This window comes from Nicotiana tabacum, chromosome 8 (assembly GCF_000715075.1).
Source record: "Nicotiana tabacum cultivar K326 chromosome 8, ASM71507v2, whole genome shotgun sequence".
NCBI classification, from domain to species: Eukaryota; Viridiplantae; Streptophyta; class Magnoliopsida; order Solanales; family Solanaceae; genus Nicotiana; species Nicotiana tabacum.
The window spans coordinates 67,062,352-67,076,247 of NC_134087.1; the positions used below are offsets into that span (position 1 = coordinate 67,062,352).

The 13,896-nt window shown below is 38.3% G+C and overlaps 1 protein-coding gene across 6 annotated transcripts; it reads right to left on the minus strand.

Moving 5' to 3' along the window:
- Positions 1 to 9,693: 9,693 nt before the first annotated feature.
- On the minus strand, positions 9,694 to 13,407 carry LOC107814542 (uncharacterized). 6 transcript variants are annotated; one of them, XM_075219329.1, is made up of 5 exons: positions 13,130 to 13,404; positions 12,342 to 13,059; positions 12,060 to 12,249; positions 11,622 to 11,975; positions 9,694 to 10,175 (listed from the first exon to the last, which is right to left on the minus strand). In XM_075219329.1, exons 2-5 carry the CDS (start codon positions 12,753 to 12,755, stop codon positions 10,171 to 10,173), a joined length of 963 nt encoding a protein of 320 aa, XP_075075430.1. In that variant the 5' UTR covers positions 12,756 to 13,059; positions 13,130 to 13,404; the 3' UTR covers positions 9,694 to 10,170. The 6 variants fall into 6 exon arrangements, with proteins under 6 accessions (XP_075075430.1, XP_016495464.1, XP_016495465.1 ...); XM_016639978.2 differs by having other exon boundaries at positions 9,694 to 10,164; positions 12,342 to 13,407; XM_016639979.2 differs by having other exon boundaries at positions 12,342 to 13,407.
- Between the last annotated feature and the right edge of the window lie 489 nt (positions 13,408 to 13,896).

Genomic DNA, 13,896 nt, shown 5'->3' on the forward strand with positions numbered 1-13,896 from the left:
TTTTCTGAAATTTGCTTTCTCCTTTCTTTGTTTTTTCTTCGAATCCCTTTCGTGTTTAACCCCAAGTTCCAGATATACCGGAAAGGACAGGTGGCAGGTTTGGTTTCACGGAATTCCGTTTCATGAAGGAAAACACCTCGTTTCGTTGGTACGTTTGTCCAAACCTGATGAATCATGATGTTTGACTGCGTTCGAAGTAAAGAGGAAAGAGAGAAATTTCCCCAGCAAGTCCGCTTCGTACAAAACCCCACAAGGCTTCCCTTTGTACAAATTCGCACAAAGAATCCGCTGCGTAAATATTCCCCAAAGAGTCTGCCCCAGCGAAATCCACACAGATTTTTTCTCTCTTGTACAGATCCCCACAAAGTTTTCCCTTTGTTAATACTATAAAATTCCCAGCGAGTCCCTTTGTAAAATTCCCCAGCAAGCTTACCCCAACAAATCCTGGAAAGTCCGCTTTGAAACAAATCCCCAGCATGTCCCCGTTGTACAAAAATCTACACAAAGAATCCACTTTGTAAATATTCCCCCCCACATAGCTTCCCTTTGTACAAATCCCCACAGAATACCTCCAATAAAATCCCCGTTGAGAATCTCCAAGCAAAACGGGACACAAAAAAAAAAGCCTTACGAGGCAAATCATCACAGAATCTGGAAATACAAGCCTGAGCAGTCTAAAGGGTTTCGCCATTTGAATCCAATCAATGGCAGGACTTCGCAACAGAAATAAGGACACAACAAAGCAACTGGAACGATCAAGGTCCCCGAACCAACCGTCATTTCCGAACTAACAATTGTTCTTTGTCTGAAAAGTTGAAACATGTATAATCCAAGACAACCGTGCAAGAAGCAGGTGTCACCCAAAGAAGAAGGAATCCACTCGAAAGGTAAGTTTCCACGAGATTCCCCTTTATCCTCTACTAAAATAAGAAAATTCAAAAAAAAAGAGGTCAGTTAGTATCCTCGAACTTTGTCCCCAGTCAGCCAGCGTTAGGGTTTTAAACCCTAAACTAAACTTTTTCCATTCAGTCAGCATTAGGGTTTTAAACCCTAAACTGAACTTTTTCCTTTAATCAGCATTAGGGTTTTAAACCCTAAACTGAACTTTTCCACTCAGTCAGCATTAGGGTTTTAAACCCTAAACTGAACTTTTTCCATTTTAGTCAGCATTAGGGTTTTAAACCCTAAACTGAACTTTTTCCATTCAGTCATCATTAGGGTTTTAAACCCTAAACTAAACTTTTCCATTTTTAGTCAGCATTAGGGTTTAAACCCTAAACTGAACTTTTCCATTTTTAGTCAGCATTAGGGTTTTAAACCCTAAACTGAACTTTTCCTTTAGTCAGCTTTGGGGTTTTAAACCCTAAGCTGAACTTTTCCCCAGTTGGTCAGCATTAGAGTTTCAACTCTAAACTGAACTTCTCCCCAGCTAGTCGGCATTAGGGCTCCAACCCTAAATTGAACTATTTCCATCCCGCCAGCCTTAGGGCTCCAACCCTAAACTGAGCACTCATATCTTGTGGCCGTACCGTGGATCCGACCCCGAAAATGGGCATTTTGGAAACTAAAATTGTCCAAATTCCTTCATCAATCCTATGAACTTCCTGGCAAATAACTCACGAAATTTTTCCTAGTGAAACTGGGGCAGAAAATTTCGTTCATTTGTTTTTCCCCGCAGGTCTAACCTCGTGCCACACGGATCGAAACGACCCACGAGATGAGTCTCAACTCAGAATCAAAGAAGAAAAAGACAAAAAGAAGATGTCCCGAGATACCGGAGAAAATGGAAGGCGGATCGTTCCAAGATTTGATTAAGGTCCCGAACTCCGCCAGTCGCGTCTCACTCAGTATCCCAGAGATTAAACAAGCACCTACAACTCTCAAGCATCAAGATTCGGATCGAAGTCTCCAAGCAAAATCAGCTAAGACCCAAGATCAAGTCGCAAAAGAATCATAGATAGGGATCTTGTAACTAGTAGTTGACATGCATATAAGTATTTAGTTCAGTTTCAATCTTTCTTTGGTTGTAATAAGGCGGTCAGTAAAGCAACGGTGACAACAGCAACAGCAGTAACAGCAAGCATTGCAATCCCATGGTAGTCCCAGCTGCCAAGAATTTCCCGAACTACATTAACCTGATTCATGTTTGGCCCAGGATATGTAGGAAATCTTTGAAGCAAAGATCTGGTCAGATCTTTCAAAACATGCTTCACACGGAGTAGTCCGATAGGCAAAAATCGCTCATATCCGCTCACTTTATCTTTGCACGAAAACTCTTCATGTTTCCGAACAAAGAGGGGCAGCTGTGAGCACATGATTTTTGTTTTACGCGACAATCACTTCAAAAGAAACAAAATAATAGCAATTGGTCTTGCTGTACATTTTCTGGATTTTTACGTGGCATTTTTGCTAGTTATTTATTTTGCCCGTGGTTATTTTATTCAAACAAAAATAAAAAAAATATATGTATATATGTCGTGTGAACCGTAATCCGTTTATTAAAAGAAAAATAAAATGTGTGCATCCTTCATTGTATTTTGTCATTAAGTGTTTAGTATAATTAAATGTTAATTGTGTGATAATTGTTGTTCAATGTTTTATATGGTATTATTTGGCAAATTAATTTAAGAAATTAAAAAAAAAGGGAAGAAAGAGTTTCGGACTTGGGCCAGTCCAATTTTTAAACAAACAAGCCCAAACAACCCAACCCAAAACCTCATATCTACCCGGTCCAGACCAGCTGACCTCAGGGGGGGGGGGTCCAAACGACGCCGTATTGATTTGGTCTGATCTGGGCCGTTGATCTCAGATTGATCAACGGCCAGGATCACATTCCCCATACCCACGAACAAACCCGACCCGTTCAACCCCGGACCGACCCCAACCCTTTGCACTTGAAACGACACCATTTCCCATTAGCTGAAGGATCCTGGCCCTTCATCTTGTCTCATCCGACGGCCAGGATCTATTCACCCACTAACTATATAAGCCTTCCATCATACCCCACGCCCCATCCGAACACCCCCTACCTTCCATCGTCCTCACCACAGACCCCTTGAAACCCTAGCCGCCCCCTTTCCCTTCACCATTAATCCCCGCGGCATGGACGCCGGTGACCCCCTCCCTGACACCATAGATCCGCCTCATTACCCTGAGCATATATCCGTTATCCTTTTCCCTCGAATCAGATCCTAGTTGCTCGAATCTTCATTTGAAGACTCGAACAGAACCTCAACTTACACCGATGTACCCCAGTTTCATACCAGATAGTCCCCGGACCTCCCTCGTGACCAAACCATGTTTGGTTTGGTCCGAATCTAACCATGGGAACCCAGATCCCAAATCTACCACCTAGGTTTCCTCGTGACTGACTTATGTCTGTTTGAGCCAAGTGATTAGGGTCTAATGGACCTTAATCGAAGTGTTTCTCATTTGAGAAGCACTTCGATTAAAGTCCGTTCAACCCCAAGAAAGGTCTATTCGAGTCGGAGCTAAGGCTTGCTGATTTTCGAGGGTTTAAGGTAAGATTCATTTTTCTTTTTCTTTATTCAGTTCATGCGTTGATTAAAGGTCTGTTCGTATGGCCAAATGTTTGTTTAATTTGTGTTTTGAACTGCTGTTGTTCACCTTGCCCGAACCTCTGTATTCGGTCAATTCCTTTCTTCATAATGTGTGTGTGTGTGTGGAAACTGTATGTTCGATTGAGTTTGAAATTGGCCATTTAATTAGTTTCCAGGGTCATTCTTGTTCTGACAGTGCAATATGAACCCCCTTTTGTTGATACTGTTGGATTCCTGATTATTGGTTTTCGATTGTACATGTTTAGGATTAGTATAGTCGAGTCGACATGTGTCGTCAATTAGTTTCAGCTGTCTGAACAACAACAAATTGATCTGCTTCTGTTAAGCATTGTCTGAATCAATTAGGAATTGAGTTTAGCTACTTATAGTTGTTAATTTGAATCAGAAATATAAAAGGATTGGTTTTGTTTAGTTGCAGTCTGAATTGGAGGGCATGTGCACTTGTGCACAACATGTGCATAAAGGCCTTTGTTTGGATTAAAATAGTTTGACAGCACATGCTGTCAGATTATATTCTTGCTGCCCATGGCTTGTTTTTAGTTTAATAAATGTTAAAAGGGGACTGTCAGGGAATATGATGGGGGTTCTTAATTTTAAAAGTTTGAGTTGGAAAAACAGCTAAAAAGGAATAGGTTCTGATGTGTTTTAACAGGCTGGAATAGCCTGATGTTAGGCTATAAAAGGGGGGAACTTCCATTAGAAAAGGGGGCCAAAAAAAACATTGAGAACTGAGGTTTGAAAAACAGAACACTGAAAAAGAATTCTTTTTGATAACTCAAATAGATTTCAAGACTGAAAATTGGCACTGGATTTTGAAAAGAAAAGAGATAGTGAGAGGGATATCACAGAGAGGCTTATACAAACACACATACGAGAGAGAAAAACATACAAAAATCAGAAATTGTTTTCTTCCTGCTGTTTGTTCGATTCTCAGTTTGTTCAACCTGTTCAATCAGTTCTGTTTTCTTTCAAGTATCAGCTAAGTTTATTGGTTGGTTCGTATTGGTTGTTTCTCTTGGAATTGGATTGTCTGGATTTCTGTTTCTATACTACTGGTTATTGCTGTCATTCTGCCATTTTTCCATCGGCTCTAGCTGCCTCTTGCACTGGGATTTGTTCTATTTGTTACCTGCTGCCACTGCTACTGTTTGGTATTGCTTCTATTGCTCTAACTGACCCCCTTGCTTCTTCTGTTGTATCCAACATCCAGGTACATACTAGAACTTTGCATCTGATGTAACAATGAAAGCATGAAATAAAAGATATGCGGGAGTTTAATCATTCGTTGCTGCAGTTACAGTTTTTACGAATGTTATTAGATTTGTGTAACTTGTTTAGTTTGTAATTCAATAAAGAAACACATTAGGTAGCCTTGTATTTAATTACAGCTTAGTTTGTTTTAAATTGTGATTTCAGTTGTTTAGTGGGTTGTATGATAAGGAATACATGAGTGTTTTGGGCACACAGATAATTAGATAACTTTTCGGCTATATTCTGCATGTATAGAGCAGAATGCCTTAATCTTGCCAGATATAATGTAGTTTTATTGGATCTTTTAGGCAGTTCACTTGATCACGTTCAAACCCTATTAGTAACAGTTTCCGATAAGTTAATTCTACTGACCTGGTTTAAATAAGTGAGTTTCAAATTCGGATTTGAAGAACATTTAACATAGGCTTTTTAGCAGTTTTATTAATCTTGTATATTAATTTCCTCTAGCAATTTAACAACATGTTCATCCATGAAATAAGGCACAAAACAATTCATGCCTCATAAACAACTAATCAGATAATCAAATAAGAATCTGAAGTTGGTCAATCATGTAATTAGCACGCATTCCTCCTTCTTTCATTTTATTAAAGACGAACACAATAGAAATGTAGTCGCTGTAGGTTTATCCTTTTAAATAAAAATGAGACGAGCCTCGACAAATAAAATGCACCAGCTGCGGGGCCCTCTAAATGTATACATTAAAATGCTTAGAATTCGGGACAGGCCGTTTAGCGAATTTTGCGGCCTTCCTAAAATAACAACACGCTAGTTGCTTTAGGCACGGCTTAATTAGATTACATTCTTAAACTCGGGTGCACATTGATGTGACCCAGATCCAAATCTCAATGGAGTCGAAATGTATTAATAACTACGGGTGCATTGATTGTGACGTGGTTCGAGATGCATTTTCACGACGTTGCAATTCTATAAAAAATAAATGATAATTGTAAAAGCAGTTTAAACTTAATAAAAGCACGTAAGTCATAACATATATTGAAATCAGATATTTAGCCTTTATAACAATTTAAGCGACCGTGCTAGAACCACGGGATTCGAGGGTGCCTAACACCTTCCCTCGGGTTAACAGAATTCCTTACTTAGAATTTCTGGTTCGCAGACTTCATTTGGAAAAGTCGAAAATTTCCTCGATTTGGGATTCAAGATAAACCGGTGACTTGGGACACCAAAAGCCAAACCTTTCCCAAGTGGCAACTCTGAATTAAATAAATAATCTCATTTCGAATATTGTCACTTAAATTGGAAAAACTCCCTCGCGCATCTAACCCTTCGGGGGCGGGGCGCGCAAAAAGGAGGTGTGACATTTACAGTCAAATTTCTATAACATATAGAGAGCATATAGCTAACAACAAGTTATTCATCTTTATAGTTTTACGGGACGGACCAAGTCACAATTTTCACGGTGCACGCCCACACGCCCGTCACCTAGCATGTGTGTCACCTCCAAAATAGTCACATAACACAAAATCGGGGGGTTCATACCCTCAAGACCAGATTTAGAACTGTTACTTACCTCAATCCGAGCAAAACTCTACTCCAAAATGCCTTTGCCTCTCAAATTGGTCTCAAAACATCCCGAACCTAGCCACAAGTAGTACGATACAATCAAAATAGGCTAACAGAATCAATTTCACAAGAAAAATACGAAATTATTGCCAAAAATTCGAAATAGGCTTAAATCCGGCCCCCGGGATTACGTCTCGAAATACGACAAAAGTTACAAAACCCGAAAGCTCATTCACTCACGAGTCTAACCATACCAATTTTACTCAAATCCGATAACAAAATCTCATTCAAAACCTCAAAATTCTAGCCCAAGAACTCTTCCTCATTCTCCCCAATTTTCTATCCCAAATCACAAATTAGATGATGGAATTAAAATTATAATCATAGAATTTGACCAAAATTAGATAGGAATCACTTACCCCATCACGCAAGAATCCTTCCAAAAATCGCCTTTTACCGAGCTCCTACTTCAATTTTATGATATGAACTCGAAACTCTCGTTTTGAATCTTTTAAATCTGTCTAGATATACCTTCATCACGAACGCGACCTTCCTCTCACGCTCGCGTAGACCTTTTTGACTGCTCTTCAGATTAATCCTTCGCGAACGTGAAGCTTTGCCAACCCCACTCTTCACGAACGCGACCACTATCCCGCAAACGCGCTGACCAAGAGCCTAGGTCCCAACTGCCTCAACACCTTTTCGCGAAGCGTCACCATTTCTACGTTCGTGATACTTTCTCAGTCCAAACCTTCGCATTCGCATCCTCTTCTTCGCGAACGCGAAGAACAAAATTCCTCAGCCCACAGACACCCTTCTCGAATGCGAAACCCCTCTCGTGAACGCATATGTGGAAACCAGAAGAAATACACTAGCAGTCTTCAGCCAACATGCTAAGTCCAAAAATGATCTGTTAACCACTCGAAACTCGTCTGAGGCCCCCGGGACCTCAACCAAACATACCATCAAGTCCCGAAACATCAAACAAACCTAGTCGAACCCTCAAATCACCTCAAACATCATCAAAAACATAAATTGCACCCGGATTCAAGCCTAATGAACTTTGAAATTTCCAAATTCAACAAAAGACGCCGAAACCCATCAAATCATGTCTGATTGACCTCAAATTTTGCACACAAGTCATAAATGACAGCGCGAACTTCTCTACAACTTCCGAAAATCCAATCAGACCCCGATATCAAAAAGTACACTCCCGGTCAAACTTTTCAAAATTTCAATTTTCGTCATTTCAAGCCTAATTCTACTACGGACCTCCAAATCACAATCCGGACGCGCTCCTAAGTCCAAATTACCTAACGGAGCTAACGGAACCATCAAAATTCAAATCCAAGGTCGTTTACACATAAGTCAACCTCCGGTCAACCTTTCCAACTTAAGCTTTCAATTAAGAGACTAAGTGTCTCAATTCACTCTAAAATCTCTCCGGACCCGAACCATCTAACCCGGTAAGTCATATAATAACTGTAGAATACAAAAGGAATAGAAAATGGGAGAATGAGACTACAACTCTCGAAATGACCGGCCGGTTCGTTACAACTTTCTTACAAAATTCACTTGTGTGGCAACAATTGGAATTTCGAAAGAAAAGAAAACAATTACTTCGAGTATGCAAAAGCTTAAGTAATATGTTTGGCTGCCTAGAAAGAAAGTGGGGGAACTTCAACATGCATGACAACAAAACAATGTGCTCAAACTTGTTTTCTCAACAACCCAACAACGCTAGCTTATTCATGAGAAAAACTTCTTTTCTGTCTCTGTCTCCAAATGATTAGATACTAATCCCTTTAAGATTAGCCAAACCATTACGTTATAAATTTAATAATTGCACCAGCCAATTATTAGTTACATGTACTTACCTAAAGATGCTTTGCTTGACGTCCCACAATTTTTTTAAGATATCATACTATATATTGTAAGTAACCTAATCAAGTTGGTTTTAATATTTTGCAATTAGGAATTATTGGATGATAACTTCAACATAATGACTTGATAGTTTCAATTTTTTCTTCGTGTCCCTTTGCTTGTGCTTGATTCTTGGAAAGAGAAATGGACTGCTGATGTTGGGTGGTTGAATTCATTTTAAGTGCATAATTAAAGTTAATATATATTTAATTGAGAACCAACCAGTTGAGAAGAGTATTCAATAGTTGCTTCCCTGAGTCTTTACTTGTGTTTTGGCGACTTCCAATGCTTTCCAAAGTACGATCTTTTCAAACCAGAAACCCCATTAATTAACGAAATGGTGTTAGCTTTCTTGCTCTGGGTTATCATATTCCTTAATTAATTACCTTGAGCTAAATGATAATCTATCAACGCATAAGATAATCAAGATTCCTCTCCAAAATGAAACTTTTAAATAATGAACAAGTATGCTAGTTCGTTTTCATCCCATAATTCAATAATACTATTTCCTTTCCCAAAAATATTGGTCGTTTTGAAATTAAATTTAGAATAGTTATTCTTATTTTTTTCAATCTACTCTTCATGCTCTAATTAGGGAGTATTAATTAAGCAAAGACATTTAAGGGAAAGACAAAAGGCAATTTAGACAATTATTTCTTATGCTTAAGGCTATTTATTATATATCTTTCTTAGGGGTAATGCAAAATATTTTAAAAACATAGAATATGACCATGTGGAATATAAGAAAAACGCAACAAATAACTAATTGAGGTAGAAGTGAGCGGCCTAGTGAGCGTGTAGGTCTAAAGAACGAAAATTTCTTGTACGAAACAAACATTGCGCAATTGCTTTTACTGTTTTGCTTTGTTCAGGAAACTTGGCCCCACTCCAATATTTTATAACATAAAACGCTAATAATAAGGAAATTGACCCACCCTCTTTTTTGTAGCATATTTTATTTAGACAAAATAGATTAAACATTATATTACTCTATCTATAGGAGAATATACACTACACGGTGGATCTGCAAACGCCCCATAATCATTGATTCATTGTCACATGCTCACATTGTGTGTGTTTATATATTAAATTAATCTTCAGGCGAACAGTATTATAAAGTTATATTACAGACAAAATATTTGCGTATAATTTTATTAGGTCCTTGGCAGAGGCCAATTGTTATTTTACTTTTCAGATTTGATCAGATCAGATATAAGAACTATGTTTGACAACACTCAATTAGTGTCAGGATTATTATTATTATTATTATTAGTAGTAGTAGTAGGTATAAGTATTACCGTAAAATCTTAATGAGGCCTAATTAGGATCACCATTCAATCATACTTTGTAACGTAACAGCTACTAGAAAGATGAATTGTTTAAGGAAATAAATGACAGAAAATTTAAAGAAAGATTTTCATTCCAAAAGATGCCTTTTACACTACTGTTAAGGACTCTATATAGCTGTTTTCACCAGCTGTGGCTAATGTACTGCACCAATTAAATTATGACAGACTAGGTACTATTCTAACGTTACAATTGCTAAGGATAAGACAAATGTTGTTATAGAAAACAACAACTTTAGGGAATTTAAAAGACTACTTAACCTAAAAGGACTCAAGTGAAAATAATAAAACTATTTGTCACATCTTCCAAATAGGCCCAATACTCACTGGACCCTTTCCTTCACTTCTTCTTTAGCCCAGCGGACTAGATCCGCTACATACTTGTCAATCCAATATGTTTTATAGGATACTGCATTTTAAACAGTGGAAAGGCCAAAATGGATCAAGCTAAACCATTAGGAATTTCAATAGGCTGTCCACCTTTTATGTACCTGTTACCCCTCCGCCATTTTAGCAACCTACATTCACACTAAGTTGGAGTTAATTACTTGAATGGTCATTTAAGTTAGAAAGATTAACGATAAATAATGTTTATATTTTTTTGTGACAACAATATCATTTAAGTATGTCCATATTTCTTATAAAATAACTTCAGCCAAAACTCCATACACCCATTCAATTCATTTCAAAACGAAAAAAAATCACACTTATTTTGAATGAGAAACTGAGAATTAATTAAGCCAACCGTGTGCCGTGGGGAAAGGACCCCAACTAACAGTCATGTAGTGTAAACCCAAGAAAGTCAATATTCTTTGCTTTGGAATTGGGACATCAGACTCCTCTTTTCATTTACCCCAACCCCCTTCCCCCAAAACCAAAGTTTTACCAACCCCAATAGGTAAAAAGCTCGCACAAAGGAGATCCAGTTTTCTAAAAGAAAAAGAATTCAGTCAATTTGTTCACCCACTTATTGATGTACCTCAAAAGATCAAGTAAAGTCGAAAAAGAAAGTAAATTCAATAATAAAAAATAAAAAATAAAAAGCAGAGAAAAGAAGGTAGTTTTAGAAATTTACACGAACCTTGAATTTCAAAGTAGAAATTTTTGTTCCAATAATTTAAAAGCAAGAACCTTTTTTTTACTCCGTAATAAAAGAGATTATCACGTTATTCCAATGACTCCTCTTTTTCCCCACTTATCTCCTTTTTACGCGTCCGAGACGGCACGAAAGCTCTTGTCCTCGTCCCCATCCTCCATTCTCTTCTTCCTATCATTTACTGTATTTTCCATTTCCATTTTGTATCTTCCCCAATATTTTTATGCCTTGATTCAATGAATACACCTGAAATCTTTTTTTTTATTTATTTCACACATAAGCAGATAATACAGATTGTTCCCTTATTAGGAACATTTGGATATGCATCTGGAATGATATACTATCTGAAAGCATATGCCATATAATAACAGAAGATGATGAATATTTATAATTTTGTGTTCTTATTCTTTGTACATTTTATTACAGCAAGATTGGTTAAAAGAAAAAAAAGAAAAAAGAAAAAAGAAAAAAAAAGGAGAAGGAACGGAAACGGAAAATGAAAAAAGAGTTTCCGATCATCTATCTAAAACTCCAATATTATATCTTCATATACTTATATTTGTACTTGCTAGAAAAAAAAAAAAACAAGAATTCAAAATGTTAGAATAACCCCCCAAAAAATACAAAATCTTTAGGGTTGTTCCCTGAGAAGGGAAGCCAATCCGGTGACGATAACTTTGCTTCCTCTATCGCAACTCTTCGGCTTGACAGCCGGAGGTTGCCACATCATCATCACCGGATCCTGCAACGGCTTCTCTTCCTCGCCGGAAATTTTCTCCGACAGCGACGAGTTCAACGATGGCGACTTCACCTCATCGCTAACAGAATCTAACGGCGACGCGTTGTCACCAAAAATCAAGTTTAACTCGTTGGACTTACTTTCCGATGGAGCCTCTTTGCTCTCGGCCACGGCATCAGACTCCTCTGCTGCGGCGGCGCGTGGAGCAGGTGTGATTCTAGAGTAGGGACTAAGCCATTTGGCTTTCATATACTCCGGTTTGCGCCATGGCGCAATGTGCATGCCTTTCTTCTTCAAGCTCTGCCTAGCTGCTTCCGAGACGATTGACACTATCTGCTGAGTCCGATCCGCTTTCCCGATGAAGATAAACGGGAGCAATTGCAGAACCGCCTTGTAATTCCCCGTCGATCGCGCTATTTCAAATTCCGATCTGAAATCTAGGTCGATCATCACTCTTTCTCCTTCCACGGTCACATCAATGTACTCATACTCACCTGAAAAGAGCACATTCATCTTAGCACAAGAATTATCAAAATTCAACAGAGCATGAACACATACAGGAAGAACGACGTATGTACCAGCAGGAACAGATGAAGTTTTTTCCCATTTGGATTTGCAGGTAGAAGCTTTATAGCCAAGAGCTAAAAGTTCATCAGTGACGACTTTTCTCAAATCGTCCTTACGCTTGCAAGATTTGTGCTTTTCAACGATTTTTGAAGTGTCAGCTAACAGATTCCTCTCAGCAACACTTGCACAGGGAATTAAGCTCTAAAATTACAACAAAAAGAGAAACAAAATCAGATTGATCAGTAATAAACTGCGATTTTCTTCTTTTATATTGAAGCGATCGATGTTATTACCTTGAGAGTATCGGAAGAATCCCCAAACGAAGAGTTTGTAACTGAGTCAGAAAATCCAGTAGAGAAATCAAACTCATCATCGGAGCTATCATTGCTGTTACCGTTAAAGCAATTGCATTTACGGCCGAATTTGGCAGCGGATGGCTTTTCATTGTTCTCTTCGATGAAATTCTCAACCATTTTGTCCAAACAAACCGAACTCGGCTCAAACTCAGCGGCAACTGCTCCGTCATTAGCAGCGCCGGCGGCACTCGGCTTCTCAGCCGCCGACGAAATCCGTAAAACGCTAGGAAACGGTCGATCAAAGAACCTTTTCAGTCGCGATTTCAACACAGGCGGCTTAACTGTATCATTTTTGATTGATTCCGTACATGTTGAAGAATCGATCGGCTGAACCTTCATCGGAAAAGGCATGTCTAGCTATCAACCAAAACAGGTACTTTTCTCTACTGTAAACTCTCTCCTTACAGCCTAATTATACTCTTTTGTCAGTTTCTGCTCAATTCTCAGTGCTTTAAAACCTACTAGCTTTGCGTGTCAGGATCAGAATCCTTTAAATGCCTAAATCCTTAATCACAGAAATTCATGAAAATTCACAGAAATCAATGCTTTGACAAAAAAAAAAAATCTCGAGTTCATCGTATTCATGATTCATTCACACCTACTGTTCACCTTTTCCTTTCACACACCAAAACCAGTTAACACAATCGCGCATAACCTGTTCACCATTATCACTATCACGTTTTCTATTGTGATAGAAAAAAAATGAAATTGCCAAAATTTGATACCTTTTTCTTCCTTCTAATCTTCGGAGTAGTTGGCGTAGCTGAACAAGAATAGAATGAGTGTATCCATAGTCAGTGCTTCTTATAGGAAACCTGAAGAATAAGTCGCCGGGATATTTATCCCTCCGACGATGTCGTTATCGCCGGGATGGGGAGAATTATGTGAAGGGAGTAAAAGTGGGCCTGTATTTGTAAATGATTGATAATATTAGTTTTTTTTTCTCTCTCTGTTTTTCTTTGGGTTTTTCTCAGTTTTGATGTTTTGTGAAGTTGAAGTTGAAATGAGGGAGTAGGTTTTGAGGAGCTTATATAGAATGGATGGAGTGAAGAAGGTGAGTTGTGCTGACTAGGATTTTAAACGCCACATCAGTAACCACGTGTCGCGGATAACTCTCTAAAATAATTATTTCATGTGACAAGCTGTGGTAAACTTTCTAACTGATTTCAGATCATGCCACGTGTTAGGAGGTGTTAGCTGGACGGCCAAGATTGGTGGAGGAAATTATATGACCAGTATGACAGTACTTGTAATGAGAGAAGAGAGTGACCGGAATTTGGTAACGTACAAAACGGCATGAGAAATTTTGGACTTTTTTGGGGGAGGTGGGAGAGGGGGGACAGTTTGGTGGGGTAAGTCTAATTATCTTGCTAAATACAACAAAACTAGTTTAATGTCCTAAACTACTACCTTCCTCTCAAAGAAAAAGTTAATGATATTTAGAAGCAAATAGAAAAATATTGAGTAAAAATCATATAGTAGTATTTTATAA

Excerpts from the sequence above, each read along its gene's own strand:
- LOC107814542 (XM_016639976.2), bottom strand. The coding sequence starts at position 12,755 with ATGCCTTTTCCGATGAAGGTTCAGCCGATCGATTCTTCAACATGTACG. Across the intron at positions 12,250-12,341 it reads ATTCTTCCGATACTCTCAAG|AGCTTAATTCCCTGTGCAAG; the intron begins GTAATAACATCG and ends TTGTAATTTTAG. Across the intron at positions 11,976-12,059 it reads AACTTCATCTGTTCCTGCTG|GTGAGTATGAGTACATTGAT; the intron begins GTACATACGTCG and ends TGCTCTTTTCAG.